Below are 26452 nucleotides of genomic sequence, written 5' to 3' on the forward strand. Positions count from 1 at the left end.
TTCAAATAAATGCAACTGTTCTTGCTTTTGTGAATTGGCTGTGAAAATGATTGGTGTGCTGCAGTTTAACCTTGTGGTCTTAAGTCAAAAAGCAAAACCTGTATATGCTAGTGTATATAAATTTGTTGGGCGCCATTATTGTGAAAGTTCGGCCGGAAGTGTGGTTGCTACCGGTGGCGCTGGGTCCGTCGTAGCTTAAAGCCTATGAAACTAACACGAAGCCTAGAGTTTTTTTTTCTGACCACTGTGTGTGATGGCACAACAACTGAAGGACAAAGAAGCGTACCAAAGACTGAACTATCTGTACCAGGTAAAAAAATAAAATAAGTATAAGATTAAAGGTATCCACTGTTACGATGCCATGGAGGGAAGGTACATGGCTAACATGTTAGCTGTCCTGCTAACCGAGTGCTCACTCATTTAACTCCCCCGTTTTCTTTTTCCGCAGGCTGCACATTGTGTTTTATCTCAAAATCCGGAAAATGTGGAATTGGCTCGTTTCTACTGCTTCACACAGAAGACCATTGCAAGACGTTTGGTTCTCAGACAGTGAGTTTAATATTTTTTTAAATATTATCCAGATGTGCTGAGATTGGTTTTATTTTGAAGAGAGAGTGATCTTCGCAGGAAATGTATTTTTCAGGATTCACAGTTGATTCAAGTGTTGTTATGTCAGCACGTTTGTAAGCATCTTGTGACACAGTATCACTGATGGCTGAGGAAGGGGGTGGTCTATTTAATAACTAAAGCCAAGAATCCGATGTAAAAAGTTCATCCAGTTGTAGCAAGTAGTTAGTTCCACATGCTAAGTCTTCATACTTATTCCAGCACCATATTCATCTACAGATGAAACAGTCTTCCAAAAAATATATACCTACTGTTGGAGTAGCCTACCAGACCCCTTTTTCTAAAAATACCTGAAACTATCCAGGGTGGACCCCTACCTTTCGCCCGTTGATCCCTGTTACCCTAAATGGGGATAATCGGGTATAGATAATGGATTGATGGAACTCAAACTATATATTTGGCACTTGACCATACTTATTTGTTTTTCTCTTAAGTAGGAATGAATGGGATTAAGAGCAACACACAGGATAGGGAAGTCAGAAGGTACATGCTTTTAAGGGTTGAGCAAATGTAACTGTGGTTTTGGACTTTAAGTGTTGTTGACAGCAGCTTTATCCGTTAAGTCTCATTTCTCTGAGTATAAATATGGGTTTCAGTCACAGTTAATGGTCAATTGTGTTGCAGAGACCCATCAGTGAAGAGAACATTGTGCAAGAAGTGCAGCTTGTTGCTCATCCCTGGTGTCAGTGCTGCAGTAAGACAACAAAGTAAGTTTGGCATCTGGAGCCACATTCCAATACTGCTGTTTTTCCATGCTAGCTTGCACTGCATACTGGGTAGACTTATATGTTCTATATTCTAGAGGTCAGTAATTTAAGTGTCTCCAGAGATAGATTTGATATGTGATTAAGTCATTAAGTTTTTGACTGACTTTGTCTCATCAGGAAAAAACAGAAAGACGCGCTTTACTGTGGTGAGGTGCCTCAGCTGTGGGCAGAGCAAGACGTTACTGAATAATCCAGATTATTGTTTATGGGTAGACCACCCTGAGGCTCAGCTGGAGCATCAAAAGCAGCCAGGTGACACACCTCAAATTAACATTATACACCAGCTTCATAGGAAAGTAATACGCATACTGTGCAAAGCTAGATAATACTACCTAGTGAAGCATCAAATATGTAGTGTGAAATCTTTTTTTTTTTACCCTATTGTATAAATTTTAATTGCATTGAGATCCTAAAATATCATAAAAAACTGTACGAATTTGATGCCAAATACTTAGTAATCAGAAACAAGTGCTTACTGCGTTACTGCTTCTTTCTCACCTACAGGTCCAAGTTCTTCTGCTGAAAAGCAGCCAAAAGACAAAAAACACCATGGATCATGTTCTTCTAAGCCCACGGTTGCCCAGAGTGTTGCCAGCACATAGAAGCAGTTACCCTGTCTTGTCTTGTATGTGGATGTTATTTAGAAGCCACTTCAGTATTCCATCCATTTTATTTTGTTAAACTCTGTGAGGTCATTTTCTGTATTTATCCACATCTCTCACAGTGACATTCTTTATGCAGCCACTAGATGACACCAGGTAGCAGCCTACACAGCCCACGTAATTCAACGAAAAGTCTGAAATTGGTTTTGATGCATAGGAATAACTCAGTTGGTACTTGAGTCATTTTATTGAAAAAAGCCTGTATTCATTTTAGTTATTTATATTGTCTGCACAGGCAAAGATTTCTTGACTGTCACCATTTGATGTCAAGTGTTTTCCTGAAGAGTTTCATTTTTAAACATACAGTTTTTTTTCACAGTTTCTTCTTTTCTGCTTTGTCTCCTTTTGGCACTCTGAAACGTGTCTTCTGAAAATATAGTAGATTTTTAGCAAAAATCCTTGGAATATGGCCCATGTACAAGAGGAGAGCAATAGTCATGCCTAAAAACAAACAATCATTGTAAGAATTTTCAACAGATGTGTTTACATTTAAACTTTAGTATTTATTTTACTGTAATATGATTTACCTGTGAAAGAGCCCAGCCAATAGACTACTGCATACTCTCTGAAGGTAAATCCAGAACAGTGGAAGGTCAGGCCGTAGGCCAAGGATGGATTCATATAAGCTGAGGTGTAGCCTCTGGCTGGATAGTAGAATAGAAAATTAAAGTTTATGTTAGTCACTTGTCGGAGAAACGGCTTATATAAAAAGGGGCGCAGACACTGAAGTCTCAGGAATGACAGTGTGTTATCCTGTGAAACATCCACAAATCAATCTGAGAAGTTCACCTTTGTACAACAAAAGTACAATGGCATACAAGGTTGAAAATAGTTTTGCACTAAGTTTTTCCAACATTACAATTCTTTTTAAGAGTGACTTGAACCACAAAGAAGTGGCCAGGTTTGACTAAACTCACCTGCATATGACAGAAAAGTGAGAAGAACAGCAATCAGGGGCACCCGGATCAGAGCGGGTCTGCGTTGTAGGTTTAGATAGATGAGGTTAAAGATAAATGTGCAAACGCACTCGGTGAAAAATCCCTGAAGCACGGAGACCAGCAGAGATGTACTGCATTCTCTAGCCATCAGGTTTTTGATCATGTGCATGTCTGTCAGCTCCAGACTCCAGTAGTACACAGCAACAAGTAGGGCCAGGTGGGCCCCAAGAAACTGGGCTGCAACAGCAAGCAGAGTGGGCAGGGTAGTGAACTCAAGCTGCAGGAACCTCAGCACAACCAGGGTGGGATTCCCTGATGCACTATCACAAATTATACCATGGGTCAGCAGCACCACAAACAGCATGGTGACTGTGACATCAGGACCCAAGCCCCCAGCCCACTCACCCACCTCCACAATGGTCTGCACCTCCAGCCTACATGCCACTAGCATGAAAGAGGAAGCAAACTCCAAAATGAAGCCAAACTGTGGCCATTTTTTAAGGAGTGTTCTAACTGAGGCTGCAAAAAGCACAACAGCCAGGAAGTACCCAAGAGTTGCATTCAGTCCAGACATGGCTCTGATCAAATGTCCCCTTCTGTCTGACGGTTTGACTCAGCACCAGTGTTTGACAACGTGGCACATGCTTTGACACATTCCTTATCAGAGACACGTCAGGTTTTTCTCCCACAGCCACCTGCCAAAATACACAGGGGCCATTGCAAGGACAGGTCAGAAAGCTGGCCTTCATTTTAGCCATATAAAACAACAGAAAAGCTTTGTCAAATTCTTACCTCTGCCCAGATGCACACTGGTATATTCTGTATCATATGACTAAATAGTTGAAGACCAACAATGATTCAAATCACACCATCTAAAATCTTAAAAAATAAATGGCACTTGGATTGATAATGTAATGTTACAATAATCAATATTCAATAATTATGAAAATATTAACACAAAAAATCCACACAAATCGTTCACTAAAATTGAGTTGATGGAATATTTAAAGCTTACTGTGTACATTTACAATAGAAAATAGAGCATTAACCGTTTGAAGCATTGATAACTATTGATAACAAATAATGAATGAATGTACCTCCTAACTTAGTGGATTATATAGATCACATGTAATGTTAAGAACCAAGATGTGGCAGAACAGAGAGCCCAGCTCTCATGTAGCTAATAAAACAGTAAAATGTGTTTGTATCCCTCTTTTACTTCCACAGCGTATCAACGGGAATTCCTGCGCCAGTGAAGTAGCCAGATGCGTTCAATTACCCATGAGGACCAGGCTGGAGACGGAGAGCAGCGGAAGTCGTCGAACGTCGACGTCTCCGTGGCTGCGTGCGTGTACACGTGCATGTGAAGCGGTGAAGTGATGGCAGGGGAGCAGCCAGCACTCAGAGAGGAATGAGAACTTGTCTGGCATGGCGGACAAACCTCTGACGGTGTTTGTGAAGCTGTTTGCCGCTGGGTTTTACGGAGTGTCGTCGTTCCTCATCGTCGTGGTGAACAAAAGCGTCCTGACTAACCACAGGTAACGGTTTGTAGTCCCGTTAGCTGACCGAGCTGCTGAGGCGGTCCGGGCTGGAGCTGGTTAGCTAACGGCAACTTGTGGCTCTCCGTGGTCACCTTGTGTGGCACAGGCTGAAACGGAGGAGTAGCATTTTAGCAGGCTGTGTGTGCATCGCCTAATCCTGTAGAGTACCAGGTTAGCTGTGTTGCGTTGGACTAACGGTGACTCTTGTCCGCTGTTCTAGGTTCCCTTCTTCAATATGTGTGGGCATTGGACAAGTGAGTTGGACTGTTTTCTCTTTTTTTTATTAAGCACACTTCGCTGTCTGAGAGTTAGCGGAGCTACAAGTGCTTTTCAATGGAATCTGTGTGTGTGTGTGCGCGCAGATGTTGGCCACGGTGCTTGTGCTGTGGGTGGGCAAGGCAGCGGGGGTGATCAGCTTCCCGGACTTTGATGAGAGCATACCTCGCAAGGTGAGACCCACCTATCGCGTTTTACTTTAAAAATATCCACAGTTTTCCAGAGTCCTCGGTTTTTTTACTTGCTGGACAAACGCAAACTGCTCTAAAACTCAAGTATATTAAATTTCATGTCATTTAAAACGCAATAATAGATGTTTCTTCGATTTTCTCTCTGGCTCTAAAATAATTTGCAGTTAACTGTTGCTGTGGCCCTTTTTTCTCACATTATCTACATATGTTTAACTTGTTTTCTAGACTTTTCCTCTACCTCTCCTTTATGGGGGAAACCAGATCACTGGTCTGTTTGGAACCAAAAGGCTGAAGTAAGTCCTCATCTCTAAACTATGTCGGCTGATGGTAAAAGGGAGGTTTATTCAGTGTAATCATGAGCTCACTGGGCATGGCTGTTGATGTTTTTACAAAAGGATGTTTTTATTTGCTTTTCACTAGCCTGCCAATGTTTACTATCCTAAGGAGGTTCTCCATCTTATTCACAATGTTGGCAGAGGGATTCCTGCTCAAGTAAGTTAACCTACTTTCCTTAGTCATATCCTGGTCCTTTCTTTGTACTGAGTGAGACCCGACTTCAGTAAAAGGTGCCAGGCCTTTCTCTTTGTACCCGAATGGTAGCCATTATCTGCTGCTTGAAGCACTCGGATTGAATTCCATTGCTCTTTGACCTTTGGCAGGAAGAAGTTCTCCAGGCCAGTCCAACTGACAGTATTTACAATGATCCTCGGGGCGTTTATAGCCGCAAGGTAGGTTCTGCTATTTCCAGGTGTCCCTGTCGTTAGGCCAAACCAGGTTTTCCTTCTCTATAAAGGGTTGTCCTGTCCTGATATACTTCCTCCCTTAAGTGATATTGTCTTTGGGGTAATTAACTGCATGGTGTATAGCTGTAGTTAGGAGTCCTGCTGAAACAGAGCATGACCAAAGCTAAATCATTAGTGACAGAACATTTTCTCTCATGCTTTTTTATAGTGCTGACTTGTCCTTTGACGTGCAAGGCTATGTGTTCATACTACTGAATGACGTACTGACTGCAGCCAACGGAGCCTACGTCAAGCAAAAACTAGATGCAAAGGTACGTGGCAGCACCACCTGATGAATAGTTACCTTTGTTGGGTAGGAGCTGCTTGTGACATTGAGCTTGATGCTGGTGAATTTAGAGAACCCAAGCTGTCCTTCAGCATCTGGCTTAAAGGAACTCAGTGTACACAAACATCCTGAGTTCTATCTTGTTACTTCACACTAAGTAGACTTTTTAAAAGCCTTCTACAGTTTTGCTGCTGTAGTGTCTTTGTTTTACACATTTTAGGTTATTTTTAGCAGTCAGGGTAATTATGCCGACTGCTAAGCCAGAAATATCCAGTAGCTTGTTGTACTGTTTTTTTATATGTGACATGAGCAGCTCGTTCAGCTCTCGCATTACAGCAAAAGGCCAGAACTGGATCCAGATTTAGTCTGTGACGTCTTTACGGCACCATCTGCTAACACTGAGCTAAACGGAGAGAGGCGCGTGTGTGGTGGATATTGTGAGGGACTGAAAGATGGGGACACATGAAGCAGAATCGGACTAATGCAAACAGGAGGCTCTAGGTACTGCAGTGGGCTGGCCATGCATAACATCTCTATGCTAGTTAGTGAGGAATGCAGTGAAAGATTTGTGAATAACCCTCTCTGTTCTGACTGCTTATTTCATATGTTAGTCCACACCCATGTGTTTCTCTGCTCTTTCTCACAGGAGTTAGGAAAATATGGATTATTGTACTACAATGCATTGTTTATGATAATTCCCACTCTACTCTTGGCTCATGTGACTGGAGATGTGCAGAAGGTAAGCAGCTTGACTCCTCTGTATGATCTGTCAGCATCTGTATACTCACTTTCTAATAATATATTTTAAACCTCCCAGTATTTTTATTCACCAAAGAATTTCTTAGTTGGATTTGTGTAAATTAAGCAGCTGAGCCACGTAGTCCTAAAGGTGTGTTTATGGTTTTGGTAGTGATCTGTTCTTGCCAGGCTTAAACCTGAATCGAAGTGAGTGCATGAATGTGTCTGCATGGATGGGTGCAGAAAATATGAGATGTCCCTCTGTTAGTCAGTGGTGGCAGAGACCTGGTTTGCCCAGCTGAGGCCCATCAGCCAGAAAGACACAAAGCTGCTATTATGCACCTAGCAGAGTTATTACAGCAGTTTCTGCAACTCCTCTTGACTGAATAACCACATTAGTGATACACACTACCTTTTAAAGGCTATTCACAGTGTTCCACTTTCCAAAATGTAATGACTTCAAATTATTTTTCTTCCTTCCACTGAATGCCAGAGCAGACATGTTCATAAGCAGTGACTTAAATTTAAATTTGTCTGGCATTTCTCTTTTTTTTTGGTTCTCATGTGTTTATGTGTGTCTGTCTTGCTCTTCTTGTTAGGTAGTGGAATATGATGGTTGGTCAGATGTGTTTTTTCTTGCCCAGTTCATCCTCTCATGTGTCATGGGGTAAGATGTGCTAGAATTGAACAATGCTTCAAGCTTACAGTGACCTTTTGTTTACACTGTTGCATTAACATTGTGAAATCTGATTTCGTGCTGGAACAGATGTTGAGTCATGAATAATACGATAACATGTCATTGTTTTTGAAGGTTTGTTCTGATGTATTCCACTGTGCTCTGTACACAATACAACTCTGCATTAACGACCACCATTGTTGGCTGCATCAAGGTAAGCTACAGAGCTTTGTGACAGTTAGCAGGTTAATACACTAAAACACAGTAAATATTATCTCTGTTTTTTAGAATGTATTGGTGACATATATTGGGATGGTGTTCAGTGGAGACTACATTTTCTCGTGGACCAACTTCATAGGTCTGAATATCAGGTATGGAATAACAAGGTTATTTTGTAGAGATGTTTAGTTCAGCAGAGATGTATACATTTTTTTCCAAATACTACCAAGGCTGGTCCAAGTTGTTTTTCCCCAACACAAGCCCTCATGCATCTGACTTCGAAAAGCTTCACAAGATAGGGTAAATTATAAGTTTGTTAATAAATTATGTAAATCGTGGCAAAACAGCAACTGAAGCTTCACAATTGTAATTTGCTTACCTAATGAGCGCTTTAGTCACTAACTCATTCATTCTGTGAAAGGTGACAGAGCTATGATGACCTCTTTTTCAGATCAATCAAATCTCTTCCCCCGCTGTGCTAAGCTCCTTTCGCAAGACTATTGTGAGGCAATGCAAAACAGTCTCTAAAAAAATAATTTCCACCTGATCTTTAAGGGGCTCTGTAGTGCTGACTCGTGACATTACCAATATTAATTTGTGTCACAGTGGTTGGAATTCATACGTGCCTGCTGGATCTTGTTGGGAAATATGGTTTTATTCCAAATGATGTGCTGCAACATGTTCACCCTAACTCTGATTCGACAGAAATGGCATCATTTTAAGTTCTCATTTTCCTACAACTGTCACACGTTTTTTTTTTTTTTTTTTTTTTTTTTGCCTAACATTAATCCACACACCTGATCCTGAAAATCCAGTCTCTTAACTGATGGTTAGATTAAATCAAAATCTCAATTTGCATTTTGTTTTATGTGCTTTAACATGTTTGCTCTCTCTGTGTTGTTGTTTGCTCTCTCTTGTGGTGTTGTTGCAGTATTGCAGGCAGCCTGGTGTATTCCTATATCACTCTCAGAGAGGAGCCGTCCAGCATGGCAAGTGAAAACACCAAGGTGGATATTAAGGGTAAAGTGATTGTATGACAGGGACACTGGATTTTATTATTTTTATGCTGATCAACAGGAAAACTTTATTTTCAGTATAACTTTTATTTATGCAGTATTTAGCAGCAAAGGCAGGAAACTGAAGGGAATGCAGTTGTGGCAACTTCTTTTCTGTGTTTGTGTGGAAATACAGCCACACTGTCATCATCGCTCTTCTGCAGCTGCCATGGTTACGAAACCCTCCAGAGGGATTGTGGGTTGACCTTTAAATGGTATTTCCTTTTTAAATATTTGTATTTTGATACTAGTGTGTATTGAGAAGGGATACGTGGAACCAATGTTATTTATATTATAAAACATTGTGATATTTAGACAACCTGAACTTTAAATGTTGGGATGACATGTTCACTAAACACGAGTGGTGTTATCAGTTGTTTATAACGTTTACGTACTAATAATTGTAGTAATTTTACATAATGGTTGTTTTAAAGGCACAATCCTTGTTTATTGCCTTTTCTGTTTTGCTGTTTACAAGGAATGCAACTTCAGATGCCTTCATAGCAGTTAGATGCACTGACACTCATCTGTTGTTTCAGTCTACATTTCTTTTGATTTTTACTCGTACAGTGTTATAAGCTCTTTACAGAATGGTTATACTAAACAGTAATGGCATTGAGCTAACTTTATCCTTCAAACAACCAAAGTAGATGGGCAGTGGGCTGTTAATTCCCATTGAGGATTGTGGCTTTAAACAATGTTTCTGTCTCCATTTGGGAGATCATATAAACCTACGTTTACATTTTGCTCCTCCTGTATTACACAATGTTTGTTGTGGATTCTTCAAGCCTGTAACTGGTCCTCTCTATGCAGAATTAAGATGTACTTGTTGGTTTATTATTGTACAAGGGAACCTTTTTTTTTTTTTTTTGGACATATCTCGCACTTTCAACTGAGGTAGCACCTCTAAAACGGTGACACTGTATTGCCTCACTTCCTGTTACATCCTACATTCATTGAGTATGAGATTATTGTACTTTACTGTATATTTCAGGTTTTTTATGTATTACAAGAAACACTTGGTTATCTAAACCTTTAACAGTCAGGTACGAGTGTAAGGGTTTTTTTTTTTTTTTTTTACATTTTTCTCTACATTATTTTATATTTATTACTTTTCTTAGAGTAATGTTTTGTAGGTGGAGTTGGTTATGAATTGTTAATGTTGATTTCAAACACAGGAACCATGTATTTGTAGCTGAATTACAATATACAGTATTTTTACATTAAAAAAACATTGCCATTGTTCTGTTGATAGAATATAATTATTTTCCAGCTTCCAGTTAAATAATTTCAACATCAGGTAAACTATTTAGAATATATGCAATGTTTCTCACTAAGTGGAGGCTGTGGTATAAAATGACTTCTCCAAGATCCAAGGTCTCATTCCAATTAGTGATGCTATGAATATTTTGCAACAGTTTACATTTTGATGTAATGCTGCTCAAGTCAACAGAGCTCTGTAACTGAGGTTTGTATTTGCAGCTGATGATAAACTTCAGTAGGGCAATGGTTCCCCCTTCTGTCATATCTATGAAAATATGGCATCAATCCGGTCCCACAGGATCACACCTGAGTCACTTAAGACTTTTAAGTTGTACACTGGCCACCCTCCTTCCTGTCAGATTTGTTGGGAGAAGAAAAGATTTTACCGAAATCAGTCACATGAACATGTCTTATTGATATTTATCATGTGTCACCATAGCACACATGCAAAGTGAGTAAAGTGTAGGGCTGCAAAGGATTAGTTCACCCAAAATATCTAAACATCTTCAGAGGCTAAAGTTTAGAGTCCATTTCACCTCAGCTGTTTCCTTTTAAATTCATTTGCATGAAGTACACAGCCACAACAAATAATACAGGTTGCACTGTAAAGATATACTCTGTTTAAGTAGCACCTGCACTTAAAGAGCAAATACTACTAAATTTAATATGGACTGAAGATGAGGTACATAGTCAGGAGAGAGCATGTTTTAATATAAAAGACAGTAGACATCTCTGATACAAACCCACAACCATAAATAGCTCATGATCTCTGACCTCACTGATGTTTAGGTAATGTGCAATAGACAAGTCACCATAACAATTAAACTAATGTGAAAGTCTACTTAAATTTCATAACAATACAACTTTCAAATAACTTGCATTCAAATTTTATATTAATTTAAACTGGCCGAGCCATCATAAAAAACTGCATAGTTTTAAAAAAGTATCAAGTAATATTGCATTGTCTTTTGCAAGTAGCAAGCACATAAAAAGTACCTTCATCAGTCCAGTCTGAGCAAACTATTAGAAGAAGAGGTGTGTCAGAATCTGTACTCAGCTGACACTGCCCCGATTATCGATGTGCTGCTGGTCTTGTTGGTACTTTAAGGCCGACATAATGAGAAACAAGAACAGGAGAAATAAGTAATACACTATGAAAAAAGCAGTTACTACAATGACCCCTCCCATTAATCTTAGCAGGGAGGGTTTTGTTAACATGATTTACAACATGTGCAAAAATAGACAACAGAAAACAGATCCTCTGACAATGAGCAATGACCAAAAAAAGCTGACATCTGAGAACTGTACTGCATGACGATGTTACTCTAGCACAAGTATAACTCAAGATAGTTTCAATCAAGGCTGCATAATTTTTTCCTAAAACTATAGGTTTGTAAAAAAAAATTTAATTCCTTCACCAATGTATACAAGATGTGAGGTGCACTAATGTAAAAATGTATATGGAGATTATCCTGGGATGTCAAAGATATCATTCAGGTCTTAAAACAGACTATTCTTCTGAGCCTCCAAAAGGTCAGTGATTTTTTTTTTCTGAATTACTATTTCATTGGCTTCAGACTCCTTCAAATTGGACCTTTACCGATAAACCCATAGCCACAGCCACAACCCCAGCACTAGTTAGCTCTGCCTAGAGCCAGATTTAGCCGGCCACAGCTGTGGTCACTGCCACTGCCTGAGGGCCTAGGTGAATGTTTTGCATGAAATGTATCAAGTCACATCATGTAGAATGTGATGGCTATCAGGATCTGTATCAGGGAATGCAAACATTTCTGCAAGGAAACACAAAGTAGTTCAGAAGAAAAAAATCCACTTTCTCACCATCTGGGGGCTCTGTATCATTAGTACAGAAATTTTGTCAAAATAGACGCACATCATCTCAGCAGTCTAAGTGCTTTCTACCATGCCTAAAAACATACTGCTTTCTAGCTCAATAGATAATTACAACTGTCAAAACTGCTCAACAAACTGTTACCAGCAAAACACTGTCAGAGCTAAAAAATAATACAAGATATTCAGGTAGGATACGGTAAGCCAGACAAACCTGTGACACCCAAACAGGAAGAGCAGGAATGAGCAGCACCAGAACAGCCTCCTCAGTAAAGCTGCCTAAAGTTGCTTATTAAAAAAAAATATATATGCAGCACACTGGGCTGTTTTCTGTGTCTTTGATAATACAAGTAAAGGTTTTAAAAACATGCCTCATGTTTTAAGATGCTGATATATTGAATATTGTACAGGTAAAGGGAAATCTCAAGATAGACGTCACCAGGACAAAGCAACAGTCACCAGTGTCAGCCATACTAGGTGAAAGGTGAGGCAGAACTTCACCTTCAGTGACTATGATTGTATCAAAACTGGCAAAACTACTTCCTTTCATTATTTCCCAAGGCAATAACAAGGCTTACCTGACTTTTCCAATAAGGCAGCAGTGAAAAGACATATATGTATTAAATATATAACTTACTGGTTTAATACAAAAAAATACAGACTTCCAGATTTTTTGAGGGTATGGCTATTTGTCCACAATTTTTAAGTGCAGCTGCTGAATCTCATTTTTACAGTGTGACAAGGTTCTCAGCCATATAGCAGAGACTGTAGAAGTTGCAGCCTATGCAGCAGAGGTTACAGAAGGAGGACAGCAGTCTATACAGCCACAGCCGATTGCTGAGGTGTCTGTATTTGATATCTGTGTCACATAGCTTGGCGTAAGCTTCACGATTAGTGGACAGGCCTATATCCTGACCCAAACCGCACGCCTGCTCAATAAGGTGCATGTCTGCCATGATCTCTGAAGTCATTTGGCCAAACCACTGAGCATTGATAGCTGCCACTGTCACTGACACAAAGAAGATGAAGATCTGGTAGGAAAGGAAATATGCATTAAAGAAATACTCTAAAAATTGGTTTTAGTGCAGTGTGAGGATGGGATACAAGAAAACACACCTGAAAAGCTTCTCTGTCATCCAACATGTCTCTGGGATGATACACAGCGTAGATGGTGAGGTTAAAGAAGGCACAAGCTGAACCCAGGTGGAGGTAGAATGGGACAAGGCGACTTTGAATGAACCCATAGGTGTGTCTGTTCAGGTGGCTGTTCATCACAAAGCCTGTGTGAAAATCAGAACAACTCAGTCAGACTTTTTAATATATTTTTTTAAATCCTTAGATTCAAACTGTAGTGTATTTGCATACATTCTGAAGGTAACTATATTAAGTACTAATTTTCAGATGACTTCTACCTAAATGGAGTCATAGTTGACGTAAGTAAATTCACTTTAAAATATATATAAAGGATTCTAATTTTACTACAATGTACATGTAGCATTGTCAGTTTTCCTAACAATTCCAGATATATAAAGCAATCAAAATGCTTGGTACATGCAATGCTTTCTCCTGTCTGTTGTTTTAAATATGCTGTTTACAAAATTGTGTTTGCATAAATACAACTGTGTTGTTTTACTGCAGTGACAAGATAAGAGAAATACAGAGATTTATGGCTGCATACTGGCATAGATGTACATGTGGTGAAGTACTGCTGGTTAAGGGGACATTTGCATAAACTGCCATATAGGATGTAGACAAGAATGTGACAAGAATGTGACTTGCATAGCTGTAACATGCAGCCCACAGACACACCTAGGATTACTGCAATGTCTATAAGCTTTGTCATTGAACATACTGCAATGTCACTGTTGGTGTTTAAAGCACTTACTTGAAATGAAGGTGACCCAAATCTGCATTCCCCAGTATGTGGACAGCAGCAGCAGCTGCAGCAGCTTGACTGTGAATGTGGGCTCCTGGTCTGTAGACATGCTTCCTCTTCAGTCTGTAAAACAGCAACATCCAAAAGAGCCAGTTATTCTTGACAATATATAATAATACACAACATATAAACTGAATTTCACAACAATACACTGAGACAGGACAGCTTCACACATAAACACAACCCAAATAGCCGTCCATCATGAGCCAGCCCAGGACCTGCACCCTAAATAATTCAGAAACCTCCACATGGTCTCAGTTCTGGCCTTAAACTGTGCAGACCTGTCAGCCCAGCAGGAAAACAGACCTGGGATAGTGCACACTCTGCTAATGGCTAGTTTCGGCTAACTAACTAAAACTCAGTCTTCACTCCAACAAAAACCGGCAGCAGCTGACGACCCACGGAACGGAGGCTACATGCCACAGTCACCTCTACAGAAATGAAGTATCCTCCAGTGTTTCGAAAAATTTTTGTAAGTTTAACCCAAGACCGTCTATTAGCTAGATAGCTAACAAGCCTGGCTGTTTCAGCTCTGTGGGGAAAAAGGTCACATACAGCGGCTAAGCTGGAGTCACAGCTCACGGTTCCAGTCAAGGACCAAGGACCAACACGAAGGTTTTAGTACGACTTTACCTCTGGACCCGTAAAAGCAGCCTACCTGTGCCGTGAACACTCCGGCTCCGACAGTCAGCCGACCCAACTTGCTCCTTGGAGAGAGGCGGCGAGTCGCTTTACAAGAAGGCGGAACCAAAAGTGTCAGGACCTTTACTGGTTCGTCCAAACCTTCCCCCAGTACAAAGGAAGTAATAAAAAAGGCGAAAAACACTTTACGCTTCCAAAGACACAAGGACCCGAGAGTATTGGACTAATACAAATCACCCCAAAACAAAAAGGTGCAACAAAACCCAGTACAATTATTACACAATCCGGTACAGGAGGTGGCGACATGCACCTTAAAGTTGAACCAAGAAGAAGCAGAAGCGTTTTTCTATGTGTTTTTGTTAAATTGGGTTAAATTAAATTAAATTAAATTAAGTCTTACATATGGCACAGAGAGCTTTTGAATATCCTCAGAATTTATGGCTGCTAAACCTGTTATTAGTAGTAGAAGTAGCCTGGAGTCAATGTATTTAGATTAATTGACCAACAGATAAAATAGGTGATAGGTTAATCCATAGGAATTGTAATTGAGGTTTATAATATTTTATTGATACCAGTGCTATTATAAGTTCTGTTTATTAGCCTGATCCGATGACAAGCCCAGTGTTGTGGGAACTGTGTGACACAGCCCCTTGTCTCAATCTAATTGCCTTTCCATCAGGTCTCAGTGGATGTGGCCAAGTGGAGGCTAACTTTTGGAAAGAGTGAAAAGAAGAATGTTGTGGGAGAAAACTGTAAGGCTTAAATTCTTATTTTTCAAACCTCTATATATCCAATTACATATGTTTTTTGTTTTTTTTTTTTGGACAGAAAATGCGAATAATCTTAGGTCACTTTGGAACTGTAACGTTATTGAAAGTATATTTACAGTACATTTATGGATAGTGAAGTGAAGCACTGGGCAAACCCTCATTAACTGGAAATCTGTTCTTCCATAGATGGATATACTTCTTTTTTTTTCTTCGAAGAAAACCAAGCTCAAGTGAGAAAGTAAGGCCAAAATGACATTAACTCAATATTCGATAAGAATAATGTTTTAAATCGATAGGGATAAATTTATACCTCTTATTAAATTACAGATTCTGTGACTGAATGTTAAGTTGACCAATTGGTTTACAGCACAGAGGACAGAGAATTGATAGAGCAGGATGGAGTCAGCAGAAAGCCATATGTTGTACTGTATAAATGTTGCGCTCTGCTTAGGGTCTGATCCTAGAATAACCACTGAATTTCTGACTGCAAATGTGAATACCCAGTAAAAGAAAGTCGGCCCAACATATAATAAGTAATTGGCTGCTCAATTAACTGCTAATGTCAAACCTGTGCAAACTGTGCTGCAGTTTAAGGCCTGCCTCTCATGGTAATCTCATGGTTGAAATGGACACCATCAACTTGCTGCAGAATGACAACAAAGGACGGAAAAGTATTTTCTACAATTGTGTGCAGTTAGTGGGGAAAAAGAAGCCTTAAAACAACAGAATAGCACCAAAAAGATGAGCTCAGCATTAAACTCACACAAAATCGGTAGAAAGTGCTGAAACATGACCAAAAAGCAGCCTTTGATTTAAAGAAAAACCTTAAAAACCAATTGTCCAACTTGTGTGCTGAACTCATATAGCCTTGGAGAAAAAATATGGATCTGCTCAAGAAGAAAACCAAAAGCTAATCCAAAACAACCAGAAGCAAGAAGAGGAAACTGTGGAGATAAGCAAGAAATTGAAGGATCACAAAGCATCAGAGCACAAATATAACCCTGAGCCAGAAAAAGAATGTGCTGCAGCAAAATGTTTAGGACCTCCTGCAGAAAATCTTCACACACAACCTCCTTAAACGAAGCAAGAGAAGAACCAAGACTCAAGTCAACATCTACCTCAAACAACAGATCATAGAGCGGAGCAGGTTCCTCAGAGATGAGAAACTATACAAAACAAAAATCTACAAGAAACAAGATGGACCTTAATTACACCATCAAACAGAATCCAAGAACTAAAACAAAGACCACGAAAGTTCAAAATCTTGGCTCAACAAATATAATAACCCTCATGAAAGAATATCAGGAGCTTCACAATAAGCTCAGACAAATAAATAATGCATTTTAGTATTATCCAATCAATACGGAACCCGGACCATGATAATTCTCTACAATCCTCTTCTATGGCGGAACAACAAAAAAGCCATCACAGCAGAGAAAAGTGCAACATGTAAAGAAAGGTCACAAATTCAAAAGTTGAATCACAAGGTCAATAGTGAGGAAGTTAAGGCTGGAAAAAATAAAGCAATAAAGAGCAAATGCAGTGAGTAAACATGATATCCAGCAACTGTGCGTTCAGTAGATGAAGGACTTGGCTGGCCCACAGGTATGAGTGGCCAGAGGTGAGCTGGGTATGATAAGGTGTGGACAGTCCTGGCTCAGTGAGTGCTGAGACAACTTCACATGGGTTTGTGGTGGTAGAGAGGCAACTACAGTCCAGAGGATGGCATTAGAGAGGCATCTCCACCAGTGGCAGGTGGCAGTGTTGAGGCAGCAGCTACAGAGAGTAAACACCAGCAGATTACTTGAGCACCCAAAGGAGAGAGGCATAAGCTGCAATGGCAGGTGGCAGTGGTGAGGCATCTCCAATCTGGTGGTGAAGAGGCAGTTCCACTGACAGTAGAAGGATGGTAAGAAACAGATCAGTTACACTTTATCCAGACTGATAAGCTTATTTAATTACACTACCATCCAGAACTGAACATATATTGCACTGGTTTTCCATGCAAAGCTGCCATGTGCCTTATGCTATTTGTACTTATTTTTTTTATTTGATCTTATCTTATCTTGCATGCTTTTATTTGTATTGTTTTTTTTTTTTACTTTTGACAAGCATGAAGAAAATCTTCTGTGCATATATCACAGTTCAGGTGAAATCTGCTGGCACACCTAAAACTTACTATGTTTGCATTACAGCTGGTGGGCCGATGCACAGCAATGATGCCTGGGATGGCACATATAGAGATGATTTTTCCAGGACTTCTGGTCATCCACTGATCCTTCTGCATGTTCAGGAGGCCTTTCAAGGAGTGGAAGATGCTGTGGTTGAGAGGCTGAAGATGGTGGGAACAGTGTAGCAGGAAGTAGAGAAACACCACACTGTTGGCTCCAAAACCTCAAAATGTAAGAGGCCTGATTGTCCAACTGCAAAATCACTGGTGCTTTTGGTGGTGGATAGAAAGACAGCAGTTACTCTCCATAAAATAACAGTCCTACCATGATGGTACAGTACCATCATATACCATGGTATTACTATGGAATTGTACCATCATAGTAGTGACAAAAATTACCATGCCAATTGTTTATGATAGTACCACAGTATTTTTGTAAGAATCCAAAGTTGAATCAAGACCTACTAAATCCTGGTTAGTCATCAGTGGTTAAGTGCAAAATCTTTCACAAGTAATAGTTTAAATACAATATAGAAATTACATAATAGATATTATAATACTACCAAAAGTTGTTATGCAAAATGGGGCTTTTCATAACTAGTTTACGAAAATAAATGAATGTATAAGCATCACAAATATGGCTGATAGTGGTGGAGAAAATTTTGAGTGTGTTATATACTGCTGGGCCGCTTAACCCATATGATACCTGATAACACATAACAGTAACTTATATGTACAATTTTATTGTATACTCCCTACTTCGTATTCATAAACCAAATCCACAAAATAAGTAGTAACAAAGCTGCCAAAGGAAGAGTGGTGGGATTTATTAGGGCAAACAAAAGAAATAATATTAATGTAATAAAATAGTGTTGACTAAATTTTGCCAAATTGTGTATGATGCCTGTGGACCCTCATTAGCATGGTATTTTGGCATTTTGGTATCATCAATGTTCAAACATGAGAATAGTTATTGCATTGCTTTTATTAATTCATTTGATCATCTGACTTTGATACCAGAATAGATCCCTATAAAATACATTTCAATTATTTGTTTTTTCACAAAAGTAAATATTTTAAAATATCTGCATGATGCTAATTAGGAGATCATGTTTTGGTGGATGGCACTTTGGATAATATAGGTAAGGCTCACCTGTTGATGAAAGATGTGCAGAAAAATATGCAAAATGTCTGTAATTAACAAATACGGTAAGGTAGTTTAACATGGAAACATTGGCCAATGCAGACTTTAAAAATAATAAGAAAAAAGGATATGTGGTAGAATTTGCTCTCAAAATGTACAAGTTACACTAAAATGTTGTGAGTTAAGCAGCATATAAAATCTCAATCTGCTGCTCTTCCTGAAACATCCAGGGTCATGGTGGGGGCTGGAGCCAATCTCAGCTAATAGTGGGTGAGAGGTGGGGTACACCCTGGTCATAAAACACTCACATTCACATTCAATCCTACAGACAATTCCAAGTCACCAATTAATCTAACCTGCATGTGTTTGGACTCTGGGAGGAAACCAGAGTACCAGATAAAACCTACGTAGACACGGGGAGAACATGCAAACCTACAGAGAGACCCAGGGTGGAATGAGGTTCAAAACATTACAATACTTCTGCTTCTACATCACAGTTAGAGCAAAGCCTCCTAAGGCACACGCTGGTAATAAAAAATATATATATACATATTTAGTTTGTATTAGTGTTTGTAATGCTTAATTCCACCTTAAAAAATGGAAAAGTGCATCTTTGTGTAAAAGTATTTTTTGTTTTTGTCAACCTGCCCTAAAATCTCTAGTTGTCACCAAGTGTGAGTAGCAGACAGTGGCTCAGTGTTTCTGTAACACATAGATCAGGACAGTCTCCAGCCAGGCGATGAGGGAGACGGGGTCAGTGTCGGGCAGATTTGCAGATTTTGTCATAAACCTCTGGAAAGGCCTCCTTACAGCCTAGTTCCCGTCTTAGTCTATGATAGAGCTGTCCATCAAACATCTCCCAAAATTCCTCTCGCTCCATATACACATCTGCATACAGCATCTGGAACCTGCAGGAGGCAAATGGCAAATTGATGGTCAATATGTAAATGAAATTGTATATAAAGACAAAAAGATGGGAGGCAGTGTGATGGTCTAGTTTTATTCACAGAAGCTAAACTTTGTGTTTCATTTGAGACTTACCCATGGACATCTCTGACAAACTTCTCTAGTTGACGCATTGATGCTTTCGCTTCAAAGTGTTTGACTTTGGGCTCTCCATAAGCCCCAATATCCACATACAGCTCCTCCTCTTGTCCTTTGGGATGAACCATCCCTCTGCCTGGTGGCAAGAGGAATGGACACAGCCAGAGAGGATAAACCTGAAATAACACATGGGAAAGAATTGAATTAGTCTGGACCATGAACAGCAAGTATTTGGTGGGTTTACTCATATATGAGCCCTACATTAATTTCCTGGTGGAAGCATCTGATAGCAGCCTGCAGATGCTTCATGGGTACCAACATGTCCTGGACCACGTGGTGCTGTTCGTAAAGACGTCTTATTGTTTCACCCTGTGTGAGCTTCAATAAAGAGATCTTAGGAGGAACCAACCACCCAAAAAGCCAGCGGAACACTGGGTTGTTGCCAAATGGGATGATATCCTGGAAATAAGACAGATGCACACACCTTGTTATGCAAACACATTAAAAGAAGATGCCAAAGAGGCTCTTTGTGATGCAGTGTGCCACAACTAGTCCTGAAACAAGTCATTTATGTATTTATCAAACAAAAAAAAAAAAATCAAATAGTTGATTTCAGCTTCTCAAAAAGTGTTTTTCTCTATTTTATATCATACAAAATTAATATTTGGGGTTTTTAGACTGATGGTTAGAAAATGGAAGTTATTTTAATATGTAATGTTAGTTAAATTTATGTAAACATGACATGCATTTTGTTTTACAGTTTTACTTGTTTTGAAGTTAATGATAAATAATGATTAGCTGCTGACCAGTTAGCTGAAACAGATTAAAATGTGTATGGAAGCCAGTGAATTTAATAAATCTGCTGTTACTAAATTTATAGCATTTAGAAATTTTACTTTGAAAATACCCCCTTTTTAAAAAATCTAGAGGATTTTTGGTTCTACATCCCCAAATTCAAACTGAACTTTTGAAGTGTGCAGGATTTGATCTGGGCACTAGCTGGATTTTCGTGGCTGACAGCACGTAACCTGATAGAACAGAGGTCTGATCGATTCAGTCCAGACTCAACAAATTAAGTAGGTAACCCAGATGTTTATGTTTAAATTCATTCATATGGAATTGTCTGGTGTCTGAATTTCATCATTCCATTTTGAGCAACATGTTTGTTTGGTTTCCCCTGAATTTTTGGATCAAAATTGGGATAAATAAATATAATGAATCTGAAATGCATTTTCATGAATTTAAGGTATTTAAGTGAATTTGTGATCAATAAAAAACCCCAAAACTTTAAAATCCAGTTTACACGAGATATGGTCAGGTATGTCAATATACGTGTGACGACATTTTTAACCTTATTATGCAATATTAAAAAAAATCCATATAATGTTCTCTCTTTGGCTGCCAAAAAACGAATTCAAGCTTAATGCAGAGGAATCACTGATAAAATCCACTCAGGCTCGTCGTACGTTCAACCACAGGGCAGCCACAATGGTCCAACCAGCACCAAATGCTTTCTCACATCCCCACATCCTCGTTATAATCAACCACAAATTGTTCGGCTCTGATAAGCCCTATGCCTATCTGAATTTCTCCTGTATTGTCTACACAAGCAAAAGAGAGGGACTACCCAAAAGCTCAGCGGTAGCTCCTTTAGGTATCTGTCAAACCAGTACTATGCATAATTCATCAAGCCATTTACTGTTACTGAAAACAAAGGACGCCAAGCCCTCTGTACTAATGGCTAATGGCGTGTATATATGAGTGTGTGAGTGTGTGTAAGAGAGAGAGAGCGACTGAGAAAAAGCATTAGAGTGTAATAAAGTTAGGTGAGCAGGCAAGTTGGTAAGATGATGACAAGCTAAAATCTGGCAGATATATGCAGCCCTTTAATGTAATCCTGAAGCTGATAAAAACACAGCTCTATGTCTATGTGTTTTGTGGGTACCTGAAGCTCCCAGAAGATGCTGCGTGTGTGCCTGTGATAGTACTGTCTCAGAGGGATGTATTCAACACCGGTGTAGTCACCTTTCAGGTAGCCCTCCACGTGTTTAAAGAACCAGGGTTTGAAATGCAGGCCGATTCTATTGATCTGATATCAGAGGGGAATGGGAGGTTACATTTGATAAAACTTGTGCAAACAAACCTGCATACACACTCCCACACATCTTACCTTATCCGGCTCTGCATGGTCAGTCATCGTTCCCGTCATGATGACGGCGGTGTCCAGGCTATACTGGATGCCCTCAACAAACGTGTTCTGCTTGTTCTCTGATGCTTCAGTGAAACATTTACAGATGTTCTCCAGTCCTTTCACTGGCTCACAGTGCAGCTTCACCCATGGCTTAGCGGGGACTATTTTAATCTCAGCTGCTACCAGGAATCCCAGAGTACCGCAGGACCATGGGACGGCATGAAACAGATCAGAGTTCTCCTCCTAAATGAGATTAAAAAAAATGACGTTTGAACAAGAACAAACAGATCTATGGCATAATTGGGATTGTGGTCTCATCCTTGTTGGTGTCTAATGTTAGGCTATTTATCACATGTCCACTTTCACAACATTAGTCAACATTACATCATTCAGCACTTTATCTTCTCACAAAGACACCACTGGTTTTGCTTTCCTTGTGTGACAGTTATGCAACATGTTACCACTTGTGTAGGGATTTTTAAACATTACTAGTGGAGAAGTAGCCAGAAGACCTGAAGGGTAATGAATTTTAGTAAACACGAGGTAGTCTGATCTGAGGACTGTCTTTAATTTTTACTTTGAATTCAGTTTTATTTTTTTAAAAGTTTACTTTAAAAAATGTGCTGAAAAATCAAACCAAAATAGATCAAAAACATGGCTTTAATGTGTTTAATGGTACTAAAGTGGCTTCTTACATAATCAAATGGACAATTATGTCTCCACAACAGGGCTTTATCTTGTACTTTATAGATTATTATAGTCAATAGGGATAAAAACAAAAGAGAGCAAAATTATTGCTACCATCATTTTACTCTGCTTTATAACCAAATATGGTGAATTAAATGTATCATATAATATAATGGATGTTTAGCACAGCCCTGCCTGTGCCACTAACAGGTGAAAATAAAAGGTTACACCACTGTGATGTGTCGCTCAGTCACTCGTTCTGTGACAGCGGCAATAAAGGTTCTTTTATCTGGTTGAAAAACAGAGAATAACTGTAGTCTTCCATAAGCACCAATGAACAATTTATGCTTAGATTCATTTTGCCAATTGCTATTGATTTAAATGGAGAATTTACTGAGGATGGTATTGCTTTTTTTTTTTTTTGTGTTTTTTTTTTTTTATAAAGTCCTGGGCAAACAGTATCACACAGCTGTTTATCTCGTCTAGATATGAGCATGTTCATGCTTCTTAGCAATGTCTTCAGAGGCTTGAGTGAAGTACTCAATATGAGATGAAATGGTGACTCCCAAGGGGAAATTAGGTTACTGCAGCAGAAAGAAGCGATTGTCTGGGGAGGGAGATTAATACTATGTAATTACTTAACTGCACCAGAGTAAGATGTTATAGAAAGAGCAGAAATGATCTCCAAATGTGAGTAAAGCTTTGTCTGACATCTTCTGTCTGAAGTGAATAGTTATGAATAAAAATAAATTTAAAAAACCACCAGTAATATAAGACAGTCTTTGTGGGAGAGAGGTAAAGTGCTGATTTTTTTGGTGATGGTGATGTCGCATGATGATACCTGGTTAAACTGAGTTAGTAAGAGATAAACGTGAGGCAAGTCCAAAGATAGCAGGCTCATCGATAAATCTGACTTCATGATACAGGCAAGTAGACATGCAGCACACACATTCAATACTTACCTCAGTGCAGCGAACTAAGCTGCCATCAGCTAGAACCAGTTCATATGCGACACAGATGTGCTGAAACAGCCCGTAAATATGAGAGGACGACTCAATTCCTGTACCCATCACCAAACCACCTGAGAGAGGAGAAAGCATAAATCTGTTCTTAGTAATTCAGTTTCTACCCAGATGAGACCAACAGCAGGCAAACACATGAGCAGAAAGCAGCGTTTGCCTGCTGGGAGCTTGTATTTCTGTGCCTGTACGGACATCAGGATAAATGAATGCACCGTGGCCTAATGGGAAAATATTAGATTGTTGATGCACAGTTTATGGCTTCAGGAAATCCATTAGGAAAGCTGATCCAGGGGTGCTTCCAACACTGCAGCCATTTCCTCCCAGTTTCATCTGCTCAGCTACAACAACTAGCCTCTAACACAATTAGAGAAGTCGCTGAGGCTCTAAACAGGATACAGTGATTGATGCACGATCTGCACGATCTACATCACAGAACAATGAGCTGTTGAAAGCATCAGTATGACGCCCTATTTCCAGAAACCAGTGTGCCAGATGAAGGTAATATTCAGTATAATATGAACAGCATACCAACAGTGAGATCATCCAGCTCAGGCAGCACTGGCAGAGTCCAGCCAATACAGTTTAGGAGTGCGGTCACCTGACCCATGTTGGCAAGCGGCTCAACTCTCACCACCTACAATATAAAAAAAAACTCTTAAAGTGAAAATGGATTGATTACAGCGTTGGTGTGGTGTCACTCCAGTCATTAGATTAAATACCGAGACCTAAATATGAAGTACAATAGTGGCAGGAATAGAGACAGGCAGATGTTCACATACCCCATGGTTTGACCAGAATAGTAGTAGGAAATAGTAGATCGATTAACCAAAGTGTCCCTTCAAATTAAGTAGTTTAATCAGGCTGGCTATTGGCTTATTGATGACCTGTCTGAAGAACTGCTCATTTGCATAAAACTGCAAAACACTTTGAACCTCGGTGCTACTGGGAAAATGTTTTGTGGACTGAAGAAATGAGAGTTACATTTTTCATAATTTCAGCATCTTTGGGCACTTTGCTATTACCGAGAAGAAAATAGATTGGCCAGTTAATCGAGATTTCTTCAGAATAATGTCAGGATGGTCTATCAGCTGAAACTCAGCAGAAGAAGCTGGGTGAGGCAGCAGGACAATGACCCTAAACCTGCTTGACAAGCTGTGAAGGGACATCAGAGAGGAATGGTCCCAAATTCTTCCTGAACACCAAAGGAAGTTTGACCACTTATTTATTGTTTCCATCAACACCATCAGTGTTTACCAGGCTGGGCTAATTGAGTGATTGTTAAACTTATTAGTTTACACCTGCGCTTTTTGTGCCTTTTGATACGTCTGAGGGGAAATATGTGTCGTGAAAGGATCCATGGGTAAAGCCGATTAGAAATGGTTCAATAGATGAGCAGACAGAAAACATATTTTCTTCATACTTCAGTTTTTGAGACATTTCACGTACGGGGACACAACTTGTGTGAGTTGGTGTCTCCTACCTGCCTGCTCGTGTCCACCTCCAGAATGTCCATCATGTTGATCATAATGTTCTTGTGTGTTTGCTTGTATTTGCCCACTCTCAGTGACACAGTGAGCCAGCCTGGTCGACCTGTACACATGTAGGTTTTACCGCCCTCCTTCCTCCACTCACGCACCTGAAAGGAGTCAGAACAGGTGATACAGAGGGGCTGATACAGATTATTATCATCATCGAGGATGGCTGTCAGCAGTGTATAAAAAGACTCTGAGTGTTGCTCAGTGTCAAAGGCCTGTGTGTGCTGAAGTGCTCTCATGCATGTGGCTATTTTGATTTACCCCTAAACCTATATGGTTTGAAGCTGTAGAATAAAATCTGCAGTGGAATTTTTCCATATAGCACGACTTGTAAAAGCTGGTTACAGAAAAATATAAGAGTTGTAAAAGTGGTGCAATATCTGTTAGCACCTCATGACAGCACCTCATTAAAGGAAATATATGTTCTGATAATTGTGTCATACCTATGAAATAGTGGCCTATAAAACATCATCCCACAGCATCAAAAGAAGGTAAATGGGTAAGTTCTCTAATAATGAATTAGTCTAATGAATGACTGGTGAGAATAAAACAGTTAGACCCAAAGTCAAAGTTCATACATCACAAAGATGACTGTAAACAATTATTTACATAAACTACTATTTGAAACCCAAGTAGCCATTTTCAGTACCCATGATTCCTTGCAAACATGACCACACATGCAATATACTGTACAACGTGTGATGGTGAGTTACAGTATGATAATGAAAAGGGTTATCCTACATATAGTGTGACCAGAGGCAAAATGATGCTAGTCTCAGATTACACATGTCCCTAAATTATTATGGGAATAACAATAAACAACACACACACACACACACCTGTTCACAGCGCTTGTTTGCTCACCTGTCGCTGGATGTCTCGCACGCGCTGGTCGTGCAGTTTGGGGGCAGACAACATCTTAAAAATGAGCCACGCACGCACATAATAATACACATCAAATATGACGGAGAGCGGCAGCAGGAACAGACACACAAATATCCATCTCTGGTGAACAATAACGTAATCTAGACCTTTGACCTTTATCCACAGTAGAAACATGAGCACCAGGCCTCCTAAATACAGCAGCGCTCCCATCGTGTCTGGACCGTCAGTGTCCAAACTAAAACTATCTGCTCCACTTTTCCAGGCTTGTTACCACAGACCGCGGACACACTTGATTATCTCAAACCCAAACCGGCTCCTGATTACCGCTTCACGATGATATGTCAGGTCAGTGCTGCCTGGCCCCTCGGCCTCTCTCTTGCTTCACACTGATTGGATGATATTACCAAAGGGGCGGGGCCGAACGCCAAAGCTTTACGCTAATTGGTTAAGCATTTGACTGAAGGGAATAGTGCAATAGTAGCGCTTGTACCATTTAGCCAATCACAAAGCAGAGAGGCTGTCACACCATGTCTGCTCAAATGCTGAACCTGAATCCT

At 39.7% G+C, this 26452-nt stretch overlaps 5 protein-coding genes across 7 annotated transcripts; 2 read left to right on the forward strand and 3 right to left on the reverse strand.

The window, feature by feature from the left end:
• The first annotated feature begins 150 nt into the window (after positions 1 to 150).
• rpp21 (ribonuclease P subunit p21) lies at positions 151 to 2372 on the forward strand. 2 transcript variants are annotated; one of them, XM_026304782.2, is made up of 6 exons: positions 151 to 310; positions 449 to 549; positions 1252 to 1334; positions 1512 to 1646; positions 1899 to 2019; positions 2119 to 2372. In XM_026304782.2, exons 1-5 carry the CDS (start codon positions 254 to 256, stop codon positions 1994 to 1996), a joined length of 474 nt encoding a protein of 157 aa, XP_026160567.1. In that variant the 5' UTR covers positions 151 to 253; the 3' UTR covers positions 1997 to 2019; positions 2119 to 2372. The 2 variants fall into 2 exon arrangements, with proteins under 2 accessions (XP_026160567.1, XP_026160566.1); XM_026304781.2 differs by having other exon boundaries at positions 1899 to 2372.
• Positions 2210 to 3622, reverse strand: aqp12 (aquaporin 12). The gene is made up of 3 exons (XM_033325184.1): positions 2974 to 3622; positions 2584 to 2700; positions 2210 to 2497 (listed from the first exon to the last, which is right to left on the reverse strand). Exons 1-3 carry the CDS (start codon positions 3566 to 3568, stop codon positions 2370 to 2372), a joined length of 840 nt encoding a protein of 279 aa, XP_033181075.1. The 5' UTR covers positions 3569 to 3622; the 3' UTR covers positions 2210 to 2369.
• A 599-nt stretch (positions 3623 to 4221) lies between these two features.
• On the forward strand, positions 4222 to 9998 carry slc35d1a (solute carrier family 35 member D1a). The gene is made up of 12 exons (XM_026304769.2): positions 4222 to 4532; positions 4756 to 4789; positions 4898 to 4984; positions 5228 to 5295; positions 5423 to 5494; positions 5662 to 5730; positions 5954 to 6056; positions 6717 to 6809; positions 7408 to 7475; positions 7620 to 7698; positions 7773 to 7855; positions 8635 to 9998. The coding sequence occupies exons 1-12, from the start codon at positions 4423 to 4425 to the stop codon at positions 8738 to 8740; spliced, it is 972 nt and encodes a 323-aa protein (XP_026160554.1). The 5' UTR covers positions 4222 to 4422; the 3' UTR covers positions 8741 to 9998.
• LOC113129061 (transmembrane protein 205) lies at positions 9606 to 14720 on the reverse strand. 2 transcript variants are annotated; one of them, XR_003295570.2, is made up of 5 exons: positions 14464 to 14720; positions 13755 to 13868; positions 12986 to 13149; positions 11018 to 12900; positions 9606 to 10373 (listed from the first exon to the last, which is right to left on the reverse strand). XR_003295570.2 is itself a non-coding variant. In XM_026304775.2 (4 exons), exons 2-4 carry the CDS (start codon positions 13852 to 13854, stop codon positions 12598 to 12600), a joined length of 567 nt encoding a protein of 188 aa, XP_026160560.1. In that variant the 5' UTR covers positions 13855 to 13868; positions 14464 to 14720; the 3' UTR covers positions 10635 to 12597. The 2 variants fall into 2 exon arrangements, 1 of the variants encoding a protein (XP_026160560.1); XM_026304775.2 differs by lacking the exon at positions 9606 to 10373 and having other exon boundaries at positions 10635 to 12900.
• A 3756-nt stretch (positions 14721 to 18476) lies between these two features.
• Positions 18477 to 26215, reverse strand: dhcr24 (24-dehydrocholesterol reductase). The gene is made up of 9 exons (XM_026305217.1): positions 25875 to 26215; positions 24956 to 25111; positions 24004 to 24109; positions 23416 to 23534; positions 21746 to 22009; positions 21521 to 21664; positions 19837 to 20034; positions 19573 to 19751; positions 18477 to 19439 (listed from the first exon to the last, which is right to left on the reverse strand). Exons 1-9 carry the CDS (start codon positions 26103 to 26105, stop codon positions 19286 to 19288), a joined length of 1551 nt encoding a protein of 516 aa, XP_026161002.1. The 5' UTR covers positions 26106 to 26215; the 3' UTR covers positions 18477 to 19285.
• Positions 26216 to 26452: the final 237 nt, after the last annotated feature.

Source organism: Mastacembelus armatus, chromosome 4 (assembly GCF_900324485.2).
Source record: "Mastacembelus armatus chromosome 4, fMasArm1.2, whole genome shotgun sequence".
NCBI lineage: Eukaryota > Metazoa > Chordata > Actinopteri > Synbranchiformes > Mastacembelidae > Mastacembelus > Mastacembelus armatus.